This window comes from Megalobrama amblycephala, linkage group LG13 (assembly GCF_018812025.1).
Source record: "Megalobrama amblycephala isolate DHTTF-2021 linkage group LG13, ASM1881202v1, whole genome shotgun sequence".
NCBI lineage: Eukaryota > Metazoa > Chordata > Actinopteri > Cypriniformes > Xenocyprididae > Megalobrama > Megalobrama amblycephala.
The window spans coordinates 38,525,615-38,546,339 of record NC_063056.1 but is presented as its reverse complement, the minus strand read 5'-3'; the positions used below and the strand labels follow the sequence as shown (position 1 = coordinate 38,546,339).

The window sequence follows — 20,725 nt, the reverse complement described above, 5'->3', positions numbered from 1 at the left end:
TTTTTTTACTTCAATATCAATAAAAAATGCTGAGTTCACGCACGCACACAGCATGAATAAATCATATCTCGTGCATTATTTGCACTGATGTTGTCTTATTGTCCTTTTTTGAGTGCATCTTCACTAACTGTAGTTTTGAGCCTCATTGTGTATGAAGTGACCGTGTTTGAATGCATTATATCCATGTTGAACTCATTCTGTAGAGATGCTCATTTTAAAATTGTTCGTGGTGACTTTTCTTTTAGTAGTTCAGAGCATTTGGCTTCTCGTACAGCTCATGTTCAAGCCCACTCGAACATTGAACATTGTGTTCCCTAGTGTTCGATTATGAAATATTTTGGTTAATCTTATACACATTCGGCTACAACATTAATAAGAGTTGTGCTTTCAGCTTCATTGAACATGTTTTTAGATCCATCCCACAGAATCACTGCCTAAATTAATGCAAAAATAAATTAAAACAAGCTTGCATGACCGTGAGGAAGGATTAAAGGATTAGTTCACTTTAGATTTAAAATTTCCTGATAAATTACTCATCCCCATGTCATCCAAGATGTTTATGTCTTTCTTTCTTCAGTCGAAAAGAAATGAAGGTTTTTGAGGAAAACATTCCAGGATTTTTCTCCATATAGTGACTTCAACAGTTACCAACGGGTTGAAGGTCCAAATGTCAGTTTCAGTGCAGCTTCAAAGAGCTCTACATGATCCCAGACGAGGAATAAGAGTCTTATCTAGAGAAACGATTGGCCATTTTCTAAAAAAAATTAAAATTATATACTTTTTAACCACAAATGCTCATCTTGCACATCTTGCACAACGATGTCGGATGATTTTGAAGTTAGAAGAGTTTTTCGCCTACTTCACGTCACGCATGACCTTTCCAACATGATTACATAATGCGTGGCACATCACAGAGCAGTGCAAGGTAAGCATTTGTGGTTAAAAAGTATATAATTTTAGTTTTTTTTTAGAAAATGATTGATAGTTTCTCTAGATAAGACTCTTATTCCTCATCTGGGATCATGTAGAGCTCTTTGAAGCTGCACTGAAACTGACATTTGGACCTTCAATCCGTTGAACCCCAGTGAAGTCCACTATATGGAGAAAAATCCTGGAATGTTTTCCTCAAAAACCTTCATTTCTTTTCGACTGAAGAAAGAAAGACATGAACATCTTGGATGACATGGGGGTGAGTAAATTATCAGGAAATTTGAATTCTGAAATGAACTAATCCTTTATAAGACTTTATTTTTCAGGGGAAAAGGTATTTTATGATTACCAAGACTGCATTTATTTGATCAAAATACAGTGACATTAAACAGTAATATTGTGAAATATTATAACATTGCAATGATTTCTATGTGAATATACTGTAAAATGTAATTTATTCCTGTGAACAAAGCTGAATTTTCAGCATCATTACTCCAGTCTTCAGTGTCACATGATCCTTCAGAAATCATTTCTGATAATTCTCAGTGCTTTTTGTGGAAACCAGGATACTTTTTTCAGGCTTATTTAATGAAAAGAGACACTTTGCATAACCAGACCCACATGGATCTCTCACAGATTTCTAAATCTATTTAGGATTTAATTGCCTAGAAGATGAATGGGTTCAAGTCAAGGCTCTGCAATATTCTGTCAAACTAAATAGTCTTTAAAAAAAAAAAGATTGGGTCACCTGCCACTACATTTAGGCGGGCATTACCCCACAAATGGTGCTAGCGAACTCTGGGTTGTTCAAACAGAAGGGAAAAATGCCAGAACGTCAATGATTAAACTCTTAGGAGAATATAAATACTGGACTGGAATGAACTCCTCCTCACATTGTGTTGAGCTTCTCAAAGCGGTCTAAAGGCTCTTGCCCGATCAGATCAGATCAGCAGCAGACATGGCCTTCAGCGGAACATGGCAGGTGTACGTTCAGGAGAACTACGAGGAGTTTCTCAGAGCTATTCGTGAGTTTTTACGTCCCGTGAGTTTTTACGTCCCATTTACCAGAACATGATTAGAGTTGCAATTCCCAAAAGCATCGCATGGTGGCAGTGGTTTCCACAATCAGCGTGTTTCCGCCACGAATAAAAAATAAAAAAGGTAATTGCGACTTTTTATCTCACAATCTGACTTTTCTTTTCGCAAGCAGTATTTTATATCTCACAATTCAATTCTGAGAATTCCGAGAAATAAAGTCAGAATTGCGAGATATAGGTTAAACTCGGATTTTTTTTCTCGCGAATTCCGAGTTTATAACTCGGAATTCTGCCCTTTTTTCTCAGAGTTGCGAGTTAGCTATAAAGTATGAATTGTTAGATATAAATTAAAATTAATTGCGAGGGGAAAAAAATCAGAATTGTGTGGTAAAAAGTCGCAATTACCTTTTTTATTTTATTTTTTATTCCGTAGCTTCCATATTTGAACCATGTGGGATGGAATATCTGATATTATTTCATTAAAATAGTCTTTGTCGTGATTGTAGGTCAGTATCTGTGTGTTTCTTTTCCTTCAGCTCTGCCAGAAGACATTATTAAACTGGCCAAGGATGTTAAACCAGTGACAGAAATCCAACAAAACGGCAACAACTTCACCATCACATCCAAGACTCCTGGGAAAACCGTCACTAACACCTTCACCATCGGCAAGGAAGCTGAAATCACCACCATGGACGGCAAGAAGCTCAAGGTAGAATATGTAGCCTATAATTTATGCCTTTAATGATGTTGAACTGCTCAGGGAGAGTTGATATCGTGTGCAGGAGCTCAGTTTCTCGAGAGATCAACTAAAAAAGTACAAAGATTAACCTACACCAGGGAATTATTTATAGTAAGACCAGGAACATGTACTGTATTATAATCCATTTATTCACTTCTTAAAGGTGCAGTGTGTAAATTTTTAGCAGCCTCTAGCGGTGAAGTTGCGAATTGTAATATAGAGAAGCTACGGTGGCCAACACAGGACAAAGATGTCATCGTCTGAGAGACAGCAGAGAGTAGCCAGTCAAGCAAACACGCTCTGTGGAGCAGTTTGTCCGTTTAGGGTTAAGAACTTATACTGGCAAGAAGCGAAATTCCATTGCAACACCAGCATCCAGCAGCAGCCCTGCGCTTCCGCCATTTTGGGTTGAAAGCGACTCGGCAGTACCGAAGCGCCACCTAGTGGCTGTTACCCAAAAAGCATCAGAGTTTCACGTCTTGGGTTCTATGCTCTTTGGGGCTACTGTAGAAACATGACGGTGCAAAATGGTGACATAACATGTAAGGGGACCCGCGGTGTATGTAGATAGCAATGGCTCATTCTAAGGTAATAAAAACATAACGGTTCATTATGTAAGGTATTTATACACCACTGAAAACATTGTTATGTATATTATATTGCATTTCTGTTAATAGATCCTCCTAAAATTTACACATTGCACATTTAAGCATGGACCTGAGAAAAAAATTTCCAACTTAAACTGTCATAAATCTTGAATGCTTTGGAGCAAAAGAAGCAGATTATAGCTAAAGTGAAAAAGTAGTAAAAAAAAAGTTAACATTTTAAATTTATTATGAAAAATGAATATATATGAAATATATATTTTTTTGGAAACTGTGAGAAAATCAAAGCCATAAATCTAAACAAGTTGTTTCAAATTTGAGGTTGATATCTCAGAAAATGAGTTTTCAGTAATAATTAGTTTGGCCGCAGTACCAAACGTTTCCACTAGATGAAATTTGTCTCCCATTCATTTTCAATGCACGAACAATACAAGTGTGAATTTTTTTTTTTTTTTTTTCAGGACCATTTAACCTTTTCAAATCATGTCCAAGATTTTTTTGTGTGTGTGTTCACACAGCAAGTGCCAAAAACCTTTACCAAGTTTTATAACATTCTGATTAATTAAAAAATCATTTGAAAAAAAAGGTTACAAGAAATTGGTGAAAAATGACCAACAGCACCAGAGGGTTAATTGGGACACTTTTTGCCATTGAGATTAGCCTACTTGATACTTGATTATTGAAATGATTTACTAGTAGACAGAAGCATGTTCTTTACCCATGAGCTGCACTCTTATATTCTGCTGTGTTTCTTTCTTCCAGTGCATTGTCAAACTGGAGGGAGGGAAGCTGGTCTGTCAGACGGATCGATTCTCTCACATTCAGGAGCTCAAGGGAGGAGAGATGGTTGAGGTTTGTACTGGTGATCTAGTGTGCATATTGCTCATCAGAGCTCACAATTGTCTACATCTGTAAAATATGAACATTTGGTAATATTTTTATTTTCTCTGGCTATTTATTTTCCAGACCCTGACAGTAGGAGGAACCACAATGATCAGGAAGAGCAAAAAGATCTGAAGATTTTGATTTAAATAAAGCTCTGATTTATCATAATACTGTGATTTTGTTGTGTTTTGGTACATTGCATCATTCACAAAAACATTTTTAATAAAACCAGCTTTCAATAACACAGTTCCTGGAATGGGATATTGTTTGTTTCAATGTGGTTTATTTTTGAAAATCAGTTTTTGTATAGAAACAAACTTTAAAGTGTTGATTAAATAAAAAAATACTGAACATTTCCACTGTTACTGTACAGAAATAGAAGATATAATTCATTGAACACACATTGACATTAATGTTGTGATATGTTTTCACATTCTTTGGTTTAAGTTGTCACAATATAAATCTGCTAATAAATATTCTATTAGTCTTTTCAGACAAGTTTGAACAATAAAACAATTATAAAATTAAAATAAAAGAAAAAAAACATATTTACAGAGCTTTCTGTACATACATTTTATTGGTTTAAAAAATGTACAAAAAAACAGTCAGCTGGATAAATAAACAAACATTTTTTAAAAAATGTTAGAGCTTTCTTATTTTTTCATACTTAATATTGTTTGTAGGTATTTTTGGACATCTGTCTTCAAAACAAAGACTCGTTCATTATTATTCAATTATTAATATTATTAGAAAATGAAAAATAAAATTAAAAAAAATATATATATATATAAATATATATATATTAAATTTATTTATTTAAAAAAAAAAAAAAAATATATATATATATATATATATATATATATATATATATTTATTTATTTATTTTAAATAAATTATTTTTTTTAAATATTAATGTTTTCTTTCTTGCTTGACGCGGCGGTGACATCATGTCGAGCTGGGTGCGCATGCGCGTCGCTGTGCTCGTGCCTTGTGGTGCGTACGTGTGTACATCGAGCGGGACTGCGGCCTGTGATCGCTTGTGTCAGGGGACCTGAAGGTTGCAGTTTTTTTTTATTATGGCGAGATACATGCGACCTCCAAACACTTCTCTGTTCATCAGAAACATCTCCGATGACAGCAGGTTAGTGCGCATGAGCACTAGTTACAGCAGCAGTTTGTGTACTGCGCGAGAGCTGCTTTTGCATCGTTAAAATCTCACTTAACTAATATGTGTCATCTGCATGAATATACATTGTGGTTAGACACTCATTTTAAAGTTCAATCCATAAACTGGCGTACTAGGGAGTGGGCTATAATTTGCCCAAGGGTTAGGGTAAAGCATACTTCCATCTAATCAGTTAAGATGGATTAAAAGCTAAATGAAAACATAATTGATTTATTTGTCTTATATGTTGAATGTTTTTAGTGTAATATTTGCAGCAGGATTTGAAACAGGATCGGGTTTCTTCCCACTATGGCTGTTATTAGTCGCATGCATATTAATAAGACTACATGCATAATGAGGGACATGAAGCTTCTACATTTAAAAACAAACAAACTTACTGCTTAAGCATTAAATCACACTAGTGTGATAAATTGTACTGAATATTTTAAAATTGTATTCAATATTGCCTAAATTACTCACAAATAATACTTTTTTGTTTTTAAATAAAAAATTGATGTGCGTAAGCTCAGATAAATGAGGCCTACGATCAGTGAGATCCAAAAAGAAATACAAAACCTGTGCTCATTGAAAGAAAACAAGTTGACAAAAAGATTGAATCCAATCTTTGGTGATAATATAGAGTAATGAGAGATTTATTAGCAATTTCTTGTAGACCAGGAGCACCACAAATCTAACAAGATGGGATAAAAATCACAAATAATTAGGGATGCACGATATATCGGCATCGACCGATACATGTTAATCGTTATCGATAACATTAAAACATTATCATCCAAAAATGAAAATTCTGTAATTAATTACTCACGCTCATGTCGTTCTACACCCGTGAGACCTTCGTTAATCTTTGGGACACAAATCAAGATATTTTTGTTGAAATCCGATGGCTCAGTGAGGCCTCCATAGGGAGCAATGACACTTCCCCTCTAAAGATCCATTAATGTACTAAAAACATATTTAAATCAGTTCATGTGAGTACAGTGGTTCAATATTAATATTATAAAGTGACGAGAATATTTTTGGTGCGCCAAAACAAACAAAATAATTTTATTAAGTGACTTATTTAGTGATGGCTGATTTCAAAACACTGCTTCAGGAAGCATTGGAGCATAATGAATCAGTGTGTCGAATCAGTGGATCGGTGCGCCAAAGTCACGTGATTTCAGCAGTATGGCGGTTTGACAAGCGATCTGAATCATGATTCGACACAAAAGATTCATAACGCTCCGAATCTTCCTGAAGCAGTGTTTTGAAATCGGTCGTTATTATCGGTCATCACTAAATAAGTCGTTATTTTGTTTTGTGCACCGTTGTTATTTTTTTTTTGGTGCACCAAAAATATTCTCGTCGCTTTATAATATTGTACTCACATAAACTGATTTAAATATGTTTTTAGTACATTAATGGATCTTGAGAGAAGATATGTCATTGCTGGCTATGGAGGCTTCACTGAGCCATCAGATGTCAACAAAAATATCTTAATTTGTGTTCCGAAGATTAACGAAGGTCTTACGGGTGTGGAACGGCACGACATTCATTTTTGAGTGAACTAACCCTTTAAGTACAACATACAGCGCAAGTCTGTCATATAGGCTACATAAAATTATAATGCAAACATTATAATTGTGTGCTTTGGACATGAGTTTTTATGGTGAGACTTGTTTTTGTAATCACACGCTCAAATTATATACAAATTTGGATTTAAATATATTTTAATATATAAAATGTTCGGCCGATATATCCGTTATCGGCTTTCAAATATAAAGAATTATCGGTATTGGCCAAAATTTTAATATCGGTGCATCCCTACAAAAAATTACAAAAAAAATTTGAGGATGTAGTTCAGTCAGTAAGTTTTAGTCCAATGCGATAACGTTAACTAGCAATTTTTGGAAAAAGGAAAATCCTCTCTGGGTCAAAATGACCCGAACACAAGCCTGTTATAAGATGCTCTTTTTTTCACTGATTGCATATGATGACTATTGTATCTTTAACCTAGTATTAGATTGAAATGTTTCAACTAATCAATTTCTCACCCAGTACTATTATATTCTATTATATTGTTTAGTAGGGCTGCACGATTTATCGTGATTAAACCGCACACGATTTGGCAAAGGCTGTGATTATTTTATGCGCAGCTTGTCAGAGCTGTACGGCTCTGTGATCAGTAGTAAATGCTTCTCGATATGAAAGCCAGAGGGCGCTCTTGTGCAGAAACTCCAAATATGCCCTGCCGCAGAAGAAGATAACATGCATTATATCGCTGAATAAACATAAGATTGAAACTCTTTTATTGATTAAACATGACTAATAAACACACGACTGCCTTATTCTGTGTAAGAAGCCACATCATCTCACAGAAGGACACTCAACTGTCGTTATGAAGTGAGTTTGGAGTAAAAACGTTATTAAATGTTGTCTTTTGTTGGACAAGATGTTAATAAATGCTTCTCATGTCTGTAAAAATGTTTGACGCGTGTTGCTTTTTCAAATGCACATTATAAGCGACTCAAACTCGCAGCGCTTCCAGATGGATTAGCATTTGCGCATAAAAAAAATAATCACAGCCTTTGCGATTTCATAATCACATTTAAGCAATAATCACGTTTAAGTTCAATGTTATTTTTAGTATCGTGTGATAAATCGTGAAGTCCTAATGTTTAATAAAAAATGTAAAGTGTTTTATTTTTATATTTTCATTTTAAATTTAGTTTTTAATATATTATGTGCTTTTGTTATTTTTATTAGGTTTTTTGTATTACTATTTATTTTTATTTTAACTTTAACTCAGCTAACAAAATGTTTTTAATAGTTTCAAACTGTACATCATAATATAAACCTAAGCCTGAGATTGGAGGGAGATTCGATTACATCATTTGCAAATTTAGGTAGTTTAGATTTTCACCATGAATTCTGCAATTAAGCATGATTTGTGTTGACACTGACTTGTGGCTTCTACAAAAGCAAACATCAGAGCTTCAGTAGTGCTTCAATGGCAGCTTATGTCACGTTATTATCCTCAAAGCACTCTGGGAGAGGCTCTCAGACAGACAAATGAATGTCCTGTCATTTCATGGTACTTTAGGCCAGAGGATTTGCGTCGTGAGTTTGGTCGTTACGGACCTATAGTAGATGTCTACATTCCTGTTGACTTCTATTCACGGCGACCAAGAGGATTTGCATACGTACAATATCCTTTGTAGGCAAATGTGTAAAAGAAAGAAAATATTTTTTAACTTTTAAAGGGATGGTTCACCAAAAAATAAACAATCTGTCATCATTTACTCACCCTTTTCTTCTGTGGAACACAAAAAGAGATATTAAGCTGAATGTCCAAGCTGTATAATGAAAGTGAATGAGGACATAAAGGATTAGATCAGTCAAATTACTTAATTCGAAAACAAATTAAGGTCCAAATGTCAGTTTCAGTGCAGCTTTAAAGAGCTCTACATGATCCCAGACGAGGAATAAGAGTCTTATCTAGTGAAACCATCAGTCATTTTCTAAAAAAATAAATAAAAATTATATACTTTTTAACCACAAATGCTCATCTTGCAATGCTCTGCGATGCGCCACGCATTACGTAATCACGTTGGAAAGGTCACGCGTGACGTAGGCAGAAGTACTGATCCAGTGTTTACAAAGTGATCATGCAAAGACGAAGTCAAACACCCTTTCAAAAAAAAGGTAAAACAACGATGTTGGACAATTTTGAAGTTGGAGGAGAAGATGAGATGATGAAAATTAGTTTTCCGCCCTACTGTGGTACTTCCGCCTACGTCATGCATGACCTTTCCAACGTGAGTACGTAATGCGTGGCACATCACAGAGCAGTGCAAGATGAACCTTTGTGGTTAACAAGTATATAAATTTTATTTTTTTTAGAAAATGTCTGATCGTTTCTCTAGATAAGACTCTTATTCCTCGTCTGGGATCGTGTAGAGCAGGGGTACTCAAGTTCAGAGGCCAAGAGGGCCGCATTTCAACCAAATGAAACGCGAAGGGCCACAAGTTATAACTTGGATCGTAAGACTTTTTAGGCCTACTTAAGACAATATTTGTAGTTTTACTGTTTATTTACTAAAAGTGCAGTTTATTATCTAGCTAAGTCTTAATAGTATGGTGTCCTTTTTAAAGTGTCACTTAACATGATAAATGGCATTTAAAAAAATGATTAATAGCTTGTCTTGCTGTATTCTTAATGTACAAATGCATAAAGAAAAACAAGAACTGATGAAAAGAAATCCTTATTCATTCCTTATTTCATTCCTTATTTCTTTTCACAAGAAATTTAAGGTCTGGCTGTTGTTCACTGGCTGATAAGAGTTTGTCCGTAAGACGAAAACATTGCACTTTTTTTTATAGTCTTTTTATACTCCATTGCACCTTTTTAACACTTTTTATAGCACCTATTTATACTCGGAGAATAAACGTTTTATTATTTATATTATTATTACCTTTTAATTTGGTAAGAATCCAAAAATCTTTTTCTTTTTTTTTTTAATGTTCAATCACAATCTCATGAATTACCTAACTATAACCAACGTTGTAAACATGATAAATAAGATATTCTCCGTGAGCTCAATGATGTGATGACAGATCTTTAATGGGAGCGCTGCTTGCTTTCTGTTTATAACACATTGACATTAAGAATAAAAGGTTTGTTTTTCATGATGCTCGGCAACTTACACACTGCAAAGTTTGAGGAATGTCAACTGCATTTCATCATGGAAAAATAAGGTTACTTTGTTTTTTACTTGCGCGCACAGTCTCGAGCCTTTGATGGCGTTCACGAACACAAAGTGCTCGACACATGCGCACTAGAGAGATTCATGCTTGTCTAGTCTTTTTCGCTCAAATAGTTACAATAAAATGTCTTTGTACTTGTTTAAAATTAGAGTTGCTGGTATCTTTTAATCCCCTCAAACGAGCGCTCTTCAACACGGTCGGCTATTGTGTTTGTTGTTACTCTTGTTCTGTCTTATCCGTTTCTTTTCAGACTGAAACAACAGCCCGTTTCAGTGCTGACACCTTGTGGACAAACTAAATTAGTGCAAAAACTATTCAATGCGCGCGTGCAAAGTGCCTTCAGTTTATATTGTTCTTTGTGGTTAGAAAAACTGTGCTGCGCGTGTACACTATACGCGTTCTCTGCTGATGATTACAGCGTCACGCGCACTGTACGCCTACCCTAATGTACGTGTAAAAAAAACGAAGTAATATTCACGCTAATTTTGGACGCAAATTATAATAAAAATACATTTATATGTAGCATGATGCGGGCCACAAATTTAATGCTGACGGGCCGGATGCGGCCCGGGGGCCGCCTGTTGAGTACCCCTGGTGTAGAGCAGTGGTTCTCAACTGGTTTGGCCATGGGACCCACATTTTACTAGAGTCCTTTAGCTGTGACCCAAATTTTTTAGGAATTTGACCAAATTCTTTATATATATATATATATATATATATATATATATATATATAAAACCAAGCAAATTTTTTTCATACAAATAGGTTGACTTCACTTTACTTAAAGTGGTCATGAACCACATTGTTTTATAATGTTTCCTGTGGTGCACTTATGTTAGTATGCTTTTTACATCCAACATTGTCATAATTTAGAAATAAAAGGCATTTTTCCTACCCTAATTTTATCCCTCTGATTTGAACGCTCTGTTTTAAGGGGCGCGTCTGCTGTGAGACTTCAGTGTAAACGCCCACTGCTGTGATTGGCTGACATCTTTTCATATGAAATAGCTCAGTATTACTCTCTCTTTTAGCACGTTTTTACTATTACAGCTCTGAAGGTAAACTAATCATGAAAAGTGTTGATTATAGCATTACATTTAGATCTGTGGCATTATATTTAGATCGTGGCATGAAAGGTTGCAGTGATGAACATTGTAGCCGATCACAGACATGTTGTTGAGATCATGAAAGCAGTGATCTCGTCAATTTCTGCACACTAACAAATGCTTTCATCATAACTAACAGCGAAAAAAAGATATAACTAAGAGATTTGTTGAATAAAACGTGGGTTTTGCGCGTCAGTTACGATAAACTTGCGCTGTTTGATTGACAGCTCCAGCGATTGTAAAGGGAGCGTTCTTTGATCGCTTTCTTTATATAATTTAATCACCGTTTAAATAACAGCTTATTTTCATCCTACTAAGAGAAACAACGCAAGCTGACGTTTAGTCACGGGTTTGATTTACTGACACACAAAGATCATCTGACTGTACATGAATCATTAATATCAGATCAGGCATTAGAATGAACACAGTTACTGACATGTTGTTGCATTACTGTCTCGATCTGGTTTAGCTCCACGTAGGCCTATGTTACTCAGGCTACCTATTCTATTGCATGTCATGCGCAAATCGGTGGCCGGGGCTAAACAGGCAGTGATGAAGTAGGCATTGATCTTCTTCTGCGGAGGCGGTGCTTGCTGCCCTTTGACATCATAGATCCCCACTTTGAAAATCCTGTTGTTTGCTGGGTCTGGTGTCAATAAAAGCTTTTATTGGACTAACAAGGAAATATTTATACTGTCTGTTCAAACGTTTTGCCTTTATATGTTTCCCAAAATATCTCTAATAATATCCAGCCCTTTATATGATATAGCAGTTATCCAAAAATAAACTGATTTGGAATATTACACTTGCTTCTGGAACTATTTTCCCCATTTTTTTTTTCTCCAACTTACACTCAATATCCTCATCCAGTGTTATTATATTGTATTATAATGTATTTCTTTCCTTCTTGGAACACAAAAAGAGATATTAAGCTGCACTTTTCCATATAATGAAAGTGAATATGGACTGGAACTGCTGAACGGGTCCATTCCCAATTCACTTGTGCATTATATTGGAATATATATCCTTCTGAAGAACTAATGATTGATGTACCTTTATGATGTTTTTGTCATTTTTCTGAGCTCCACTTCCCATTCACTTTCATTGTATGTGAAGAATGATGACAGATTTGTAATGTTTGGGTGTAATAACCCCTTTAAAAGCTTGACTGTGAATGGCCGTGAACATGTCAGATGTTTGTCTCCTAACTGATATTTCCTCTGTTGTTGTCTCAGAAAATGTAAAGACATACAGTTCTGGAGACCTTCACTACAAAGAATATTTAAAAGGGCCGATGTAGAGTTAGATTCAAGACAAAGAAAATAAAGAGAAAGTTAAAGCTTGAAGATTCAAAGGGGACCAAAATTGGAGTCAAGGCCTCGGTCTGACCAAAGAAAGAGGAAAAGACTAAAGGTTATTGGGCAAAGACATCCCCAAGTCCTTCTCGGAGGTGGTTAAAGACAATAAAGGTCAAGCTGAAGGTCAAAGGTCAAGCATGTTAAAGGTAACCCGTTTTAATGTTGTATCCTACCATTACAGAGCACATGATTTCTGTACGTAATCAAAGGCAGTTTTCCAATCCATAATTTCCCTCCCTTTGATTCGCCTACAGATGCATTTATTGGTGTTTCTTGAACTACGGGCACTAACTCAATCGTCACATTCACACTAGTTTTTAGTTGTTTATGATATCTAATGTCTTTTCCAGCTCATCTCATCCTCAGTTAAAACATGTTAGGAATAAAATGGCACAAAAAATAAATACCATTACATTTTCACATCTTTTTTGCATCATTTGATTGGAAATGACACCATAAAAATATTCATGTCATGTACTGTGAAAGTGCCTGAAGTTGGAGAACACGTTTGGGAATTTTGTGAATTTCTTTCATAATTTCAGAGTCATTTCATCAACACATTCCCCTGTTGCCGTTTATCACAGTTAATTTTGTGTTTTGCTTTATAATCTTTCATACTTTTGGTGAATATCAAGATCGTATTGGTGGACAGTTCGGTGTCTATCATATAAATGTTCATCAGACTCCTAAAAAATGCAAAGCCTTAACAGCAGATGCATGTTCGAGGACGTTCGCGACGCAGAGGACGCGCTGCACAACCTGGACAGGAAGTGGATCTGTGGACGGCAGATCGAGATCCAGTTCGCTCAAGGAGACAGGAAGAGTATGACACAGTGGTTGAAAATTTTGTTAAAGTTTGTTGAACTGCAGAGATTGGAATCCTCTTGTTTAAATGGATTTTATATTCATATAATGTTATATTAATAATTAATTGCATGCAATTGTTTTGTGTTGTGCAGCTCCCGGTCAGATGAAATCCAAAGAGAAACGCTCTCCTCGCAGCGACTCGCGATACGACGACTACGACCGGGACGGGCGGCGCAGACGCTCACGCAGCCGCAGTTACGGCAGAAGCAGATCTCGCAGTCCGTCCTACGATCGTCGCGCTCGCCGGTCAGGAAGCCCTAGAGAGTGAGAACAAACCCATACTAACCCTGTATAATAAAGAGTCTAGAACATACAAATAGAGAAAAACATGCGGGATTATGTTCATTAGGGGATTATTTATCATTAAAGAATGTGAAAAAAATATTTTGAACATCCATAGGTTAAAGTTAAATAGGCTTTTTATAATATTTCGATATTTGAACACTTTTAATTTTACAATTAATATACATATTATTATTTTTTTTAAATTAACAACATGTTTTTGAACATATTATAAAAAGCCTATTTAACTTTAATTTATTTATTTAAATTTATTTAATTTAATTAACTTTAGTTTATGCATATTTTTAATAATAATTATATTATATTATATTATATTATATTTTAATACAAAATTTAAAAAGTTAAAATATTGAAATATTATAAAATGCCTATTTAACTTTTTTGGTATATGGATATTTCAATATTTTAACTTTTTAAATGTAAAAATTGTGTGTGTGTGTGTGTGTGTGTGTATATATATATATATATATATAATTTTATAATTGTATTATTTTATTTATTTTTTAATTAAAAACGTTTTTTATTATATATATATATATATATATATATATATATATATATATATATATATATATATAAAAATAAACTTTTTTAAATTAAAAAATAAATCTATTTTATTTTATTTATTTTTATTAAAAATGATTTTGAACATGCATAAATTTTAAATGTAAAAATTGTGTGTATATAAAATATATATATATATAATTGTATTTTATTTATTTTTTTAATTAAAAACATTTTTTGTTTTATATATATATATATATATATATATATATATAAAATAAACATGTTTTTAATTTAAAAATAAATCTATATTATTTTATTTCTATTAAAAATATGTTTTTGAACATATGCATAAACCACACAGGTTAAAGTTAAATAGGCATTTTAAAATATATCAAGCTTTTAACATTTTTAATTTTCAATGTAACTTCAACCTGGGTGGTTTATGGATGTTCAAAAATATATCTTTAATTTCTTTTAATGTAATTGTAAATTAAAAATGTTAAAAGTTTGATTTTAAAATGCCAATTACATTAAAAGAATTTAAAAATCTATTTTTTAACTTAACCATAAACCATCCAGGTTGAAGTTACATTGGCTTTTTTGAATATTTCAAACTTTTAACATTTTTAGCTTCACAATTATTTAAAACAAAATTTATATATATAATTTTATTTTATTTATTTTTTTTTGAAAATAATTCTTCAGGATTAAAAATAGTGCTTTCCCCTAAAACTGGCTTTTGTTTTTACATTGATCTTTTTATTTTTTAACAGCTCTCGGTCACACGGCAGACACCGGAGAAGCAGAAGTCGGGAGAATGACAGGTAAAGTTCCTGCTGAACCAGAGTCCAGTGCATTAAAATCAAGTCTGAGGCATTACCTTCATGTGTTTCCCTTTTTAAAGGTTTATTATACTCAAAAGTGAAAATGCATTGTGCCAAAAATAGTGCTTAAACATGCATTAACTTCCTCTGTGGAAACAGACTGTAAATCAGAGTTTTCTGCTCAGACACAGGTCACGTGAACACGGACGCAGACGCCACCGCTCTGCCTCACATTCTCCTTCCCAGGACTCCAAATATAAGTCCAAGAGCCGGAGGTCTCAGTCCAGATCGGCCAGCCCGGCCGTGGAAGACCTGCACCAGTCCACCGGCTCCCGTGAGGACGAACCCCGTGGCCGCTCGACTTCCCGTTCACCGTCTCGCTCCCGTTCGCGCTCCAGGTCCTGGGCCGGCCGCAAGTCTGGAGGCCGTTAGTGACCCTTCTGGTTTTAAATAAATACTGTATCATGTGCAGCTTTTCATCGACCCTTTGTGTTTAATCATGATGCCACAACAAATTGTTCTTGTTGTTCTTATCAGATCCCCAAACAAATGATGCAAATTGTTTGAAAGTCCATGTCAAAGGCAGTTTGAGATTGTTCTTTTGTAAGAAATGCGCCCATCGCTTTGATGCCAGTATAAAGATGGCTTTATTTTTATAGTCAGAGACGATCAGAACACCAGCTGTTTTTTTCCCTTGTTTGAACATCAGAAGATGCATGCAGACACTGTTAAAAAAAGAAACGATTATAATGACTTTGGCAATGGCTCTGAAAGGTCGCAGTGTTACGTTTTCTGTTGAAGTTTTTCTTAAGGTTATTAATGTATTTGAAACTAAATCTGTATTTTAGTTAAGTCTTGATTGTAGCATCTGTTTATATTAAAGACGTAGTATTTTTGTCATTGCTAAATAAACATGATTTAAATGTTTGAGTATTTTTTTCTTATACCTGCTTTTCACTGAAGTAAAAAATAAAATTGTATAATGAAACATTTTATCAAATTATATAAAAATATTTACAAAATGTGATTCTTAGATTCCTTTTCAGACAAATATAAACTAGCATGGTCATGATCAGGCCCTTGATTGTAGAAACAATGGCTGTCATTCACTATGTAGTACATATTTCTGTAAATAACTTGTCTAAATTCATGCTCCGGTTTGAAAATAATTCCACAGATTTTCCTTCACAAATGTATATATAATTTCAGTAACAACTTACGATAAGGTTTCAATTGTTAACATGAACTAACAGTATTTCAACAGCAGTTATTAATCTTAATTATTTCAACACTTGCTTACATATTTTTAAAATCAAAAGTTACATCTGTTAAAATTAATGCACTGAACCAACATGAACTATTGTAATAATAACAAAGGTTAACACTAAAAAAAATACTGCTCATTTTTCATTTGCTAATGCATTAGTGTTAACAAGACCTTATTGTATTAAAGTATTAAAATTTTTTAAAATAGATATTAGTAACAAAATTCCATTTAACACTATTTATCTGTATTTGTTAACATGAATTATACTTCTAAAGCATTAATTAATCTCAAAAATTAATGCATTTTTAAAATCAAAAGTTGTATCTCTGATAACAATGAAGTTGCATTTTTATAATATATCGCTCATCGCTAGTTAGTTTATGCATTAAAGGCAGGGTAGGTAAGAAATTTTGTTCCAAATTTGTTTAAACTTTCTATATATATACATGCATAATTAAAATGTAAGAACTCTGGTAAAAAGAGTATAAAAATCGAGTGACTCTAGACCGTTTAATCTGTATTAAACACAGCTCATTATTTCCATCCGGGACGAAACATAGGATTGGCTTAGGCGGCTGTCACTCTCTCGCAACCATGGCAACCACCCTTTTGCCACACATGACCTGCCCACTTGCGCGCGCACGTTTGATTTGGGGAATCCAAGAGGCACGGATCCTAGGAATACCAAAACAATGGCAGAGAAACAGCAAGCTAAATTCACAGTATCGGCCTATGCAGTTAGTGAAGGCAAACCAGGCAAAAAAGGAAGACAGTAACAGTACAAGAAAAGGCAATGAACAAAAAGTCTTTGGATAAACAAAGAAATAAAACGCGAGTTAATATCGGCGTGGCTTTCCAGCGATGGCGAGAACTGAGGGAACTCAAGGGGCTGAAAAGTGACTCCTTGATGGCTTTATTTCTGCTGGACAGGTAAATCTTTCTTTTTGTATTTTGATCATACATATTTTTTTGTTTATTTTTTCATGAAGCATGTGTCATTAGCACACGTAGCTGCGTAATATAGCTAACATAACATTACTTAGCGAGCCGTAGTAGAGACGATAAATAATGATAGCTATAGTGTTGAATTGTGCATAATTTTACCCTCTGTCTAAGTCTTTTACCATGTTCACCTGCAAGTTTACCTGCACGTTTTTTTCGCCTTTGTTTTGTTTTTATATTCTCTACCTATGTTTACTGATGTCTTTATCTTGTATCTGTGTGTGTCGTACACACTTTGTTGTATGTGTGTGTTATTATTTTGTGTCTGCAATGCAGTTGTGAGTTGATATTTGAGTGTATGTTACTCTGTTGATCTGTAGAACAACGTATATGTTATGAATCTTACACGAAATTCATCTTCATCACAGTGTAAATGATGGTAATGGAAAAACGTGTATCATGCAACCTGTTTTTAGCTTTGCCTTATAGATAACTAGCTCGTTAGCGAATCAAAAAATATATATTTTAAACTTTACCAATATCAATATGCTAGCTTGATAGTGAGTACTAAAATACATCTTGTTTGTTTATCTTCATAATTTTAAAGTTATTTTTATTACATGTGATTCTGACATGATGTCACTACATGCACTGTGCTCCTTCCTCTCCGCTCGTCTCAGGTAAATAATGCGTCTTCCAGCTCAGTGGTCGGAGTCACACGTTCATGCGTTTTGGGGGCGTGGCTTTGGAAGGAGCCCAGAAGGGAGGGGGTGGAGTGAATGGAAATAATGAGCTGTCTTTAAAACAGTCGTGAGAGGTCTACAGACACTCGATTTTTATACTTTCTTTTTCAGAGTACTTACATTTTAATTATGTATTGATATATAAATAAAGTTTAAACAAATTTTGAAAAAAAGTTTTTTATACATTTTTTTGCCTACCCTGCCTTTAAAGGGGACCGTGATTATGATTTCACTTTTTTTAGTGTGTATTGTTGCTGCTAATGCATAAACATCATCTTCAAAGTTAAACGAGGGTCAATTCAACGCTGGATTTGCTAGTGAATCAACTCCACAGCAACTACATAAATTTATCCACTAACCATTCAGAAACGTCTAAAAGTTGTAACTTCTTCCTGAGTCTCTCCATCAGTGTCGACTCCGGTTTGAACAATGTAAGGCTGAACACCGTTACTGACAATCCTCATTTTGGCTGCGTGAGATTCTCCAGCTTTGTTGTTGTTGAGCTGTTAAAGCTCCGCCCTCTTCTGGAAAGGGGGCGGGAGCAGCAGCTCATTTGCATTTAAAGGGACACACACAAAAACGGCGTGTTTTTGCTCACACCCAAATAGGGGCAAATTTGACAAGCTATAATAAATGATCTGTGGGGTATTTTGAGCTGAAACTTCACAGACACATTCTGGGGACACCAGAGACTTATATTACATCTTGTGAAAGGGGCATTATAGCTCCCCTTTAATTAACGTTAACTGGGCCCTTATTTCAGTGTTACTGATATTTTTGAGTTTATGGTCATTTTAGACTCACTCCTGGTAAAATCACAAACCCTCAACCTCAGGTTACAGTTGTTTAAAACTAATTGTTCAAAAAATGTTATGCCATTTACTCGCAGCTTACACAATATCCCGGGTCATAAACGACCATCTGTTGTCCAAATCAGGACTGATCAGAGATAAATACTGCATACTAGCTTTTAAACCAGTATTCAAACTTTCAACAAATGTTTGAAACAGTAGTAAACCATACAGTCACATGACAGTGTTGCATGTTTAATTCATCTGACATACACTGCAACTTTGCATTTTTAACAGACTTAAGTATATTGTAGGTTTTTCTATGCACAGCATGAGTTTTCTGCAAGAATTGAATGCAAAATACCTGAATTTATTTTCAACATTGACACGACTAAAGTGATGAGAGAACATAGCTTACTAGTTTATCACTGCATAATGCATTGTTTCACATACCAGATTAAAAACAGAAGTATTCAGTATATAATTTATCTCTGCCATTGTTTGAAAACAAAGGCATACTTTCAAAAACCTAAAACAGTTTTGATAAGAGGACAGGGTCCAGCTGAAGTCTGTGAAGACATAGTGGGACATTCAAAACACTGAATACTTCTACGTACACTTTTCTGTAACAAAATCCTTTAGAAGGAAAAGAACCACAACGCTAGTTTGCATCCAAGTTTATTTTTGAAATTCCCTACTCCCTCTATACAAGAAAAAATGACTTTCCACAAAGGCAGCAGTGAACTCTCAGTGATAGTAATATTTATGATTAGGGCAGGAAAAAAAAAAAGAAAAAAAAAAAATCAAATCACAGTGTAATCTTCCTTTTTCTTTAAATACTCCTGCTGTCATCTTTGGCTGGGGTTTGGCGGACAGTTTACCGTCAGGCCAAAGTCACGGGAAGTTACAGTTCAAGCCAATGGAGCTGCAGGCTTCAACTTTACAAAAGCCAATGCAGGAATGTTGCGTTATACTCGGATAACGGAAATAAAAAAACAAAAACAAAATAAGAACAAGCCGTCCACGTTTGCAACGCAGACCAAAAAACGACTGCCGGGGATGCGACAGCACTCTTTAAATTTCATAAAATTGTATAGACAAAAAATAAATCTACAAAAATGGAACTAGAATATTACACAACAATTAAACGAGTTTCGTTCAACTACACAAAACCGAAATTCTTGGTCTTGATGGCTAGTAAAAGTTTCTGTTTGAGAATCTGTTTGGAAGAGTAAAGTGGCACGTAAAGGCGAGAGATGCAGGTGTTGGCGGTGGGCAGGTGCTGGTCGTCTGGAGGGCGGATGGTGATGGAGGGCATGGGCTGGAAACCTTCTTCACTGGCCGGCAGAGACGGGCTGGACGTCCAGAAATATACCTGCGGGTGTCACGCACCAATGCGTTACTATCTGGCACACATTTACGTGAATTAATGACAGGGGGGTGTAACGATATTCAAACCGAATCGAAAAACCACGATACACCACACACGGTACGTATCACGATACTCATCGTGTATCTAACACGACCGATCATCTGTTCTTCTTTACTGCTAGTTACAGAATAAACATGAATGAACATCTGAAGGTATGTTGAAAGATACAGTACAACTTATTTAGCGATTACACGAGATGAGATACGTTTCAGTAAGTGCTTCAACTGCAGAAAGACGTCAATAAAACAGATTGTAAACACTGTTACGTAACAGTCCACAGCTTGTTAGTTCAGAGAAATAAACTCTCGCTAAAATATATGCTCTATATTAGCCTACATATTCATTATATTTTACTTGTTAGTGATGTCTTGTTTATTTAATGTATGTTTAAATAAATCTGTCATGAAAATGACAGCCACTGTGTAAATGATTATATTTAAACAACGAATTGGAGTAA

At 34.8% G+C, this 20,725-nt stretch overlaps 3 protein-coding genes across 10 annotated transcripts in view; 2 read left to right on the top strand and 1 right to left on the bottom strand.

Moving 5' to 3' along the window:
• Window positions 1-1,796: 1,796 nt before the first annotated feature.
• fabp10a (fatty acid binding protein 10a, liver basic) lies at window positions 1,797-4,364 on the top strand. The gene is made up of 4 exons (XM_048153960.1): window positions 1,797-1,955; window positions 2,504-2,676; window positions 4,074-4,163; window positions 4,278-4,364. The coding sequence occupies exons 1-4, from the start codon at window positions 1,889-1,891 to the stop codon at window positions 4,326-4,328; spliced, it is 381 nt and encodes a 126-aa protein (XP_048009917.1). The 5' UTR covers window positions 1,797-1,888; the 3' UTR covers window positions 4,329-4,364.
• A 793-nt stretch (window positions 4,365-5,157) lies between these two features.
• Window positions 5,158-16,020, top strand: srsf10a (serine and arginine rich splicing factor 10a). Of its 4 annotated transcripts, none has more exons than XM_048153342.1 (6): window positions 5,158-5,337; window positions 8,465-8,569; window positions 13,312-13,415; window positions 13,552-13,723; window positions 15,043-15,093; window positions 15,279-16,020. In XM_048153342.1, exons 1-6 carry the CDS (start codon window positions 5,273-5,275, stop codon window positions 15,523-15,525), a joined length of 744 nt encoding a protein of 247 aa, XP_048009299.1. In that variant the 5' UTR covers window positions 5,158-5,272; the 3' UTR covers window positions 15,526-16,020. The 4 variants fall into 4 exon arrangements, with proteins under 4 accessions (XP_048009299.1, XP_048009301.1, XP_048009302.1 ...); XM_048153344.1 differs by lacking the exon at window positions 8,465-8,569 and adding an exon at window positions 12,470-12,738 and having other exon boundaries at window positions 5,199-5,337; window positions 13,228-13,415; XM_048153345.1 differs by lacking the exon at window positions 8,465-8,569 and adding an exon at window positions 12,470-12,756 and having other exon boundaries at window positions 5,199-5,337; window positions 13,313-13,415.
• A 3,478-nt stretch (window positions 16,021-19,498) lies between these two features.
• The window catches only part of ubr5 (ubiquitin protein ligase E3 component n-recognin 5), a 51,306-nt gene continuing 50,079 nt past the window's right edge, over window positions 19,499-20,725 (bottom strand). For all 5 annotated transcript variants that reach the window (XM_048153909.1, XM_048153911.1, XM_048153910.1 and 2 more), the window contains one exon: window positions 19,499-20,211. In XM_048153909.1, the coding sequence (XP_048009866.1) occupies window positions 19,999-20,211 (213 nt within the window). In that variant the 3' untranslated portion in view covers window positions 19,499-19,998. The remainder of the gene's footprint in view (window positions 20,212-20,725) is intronic.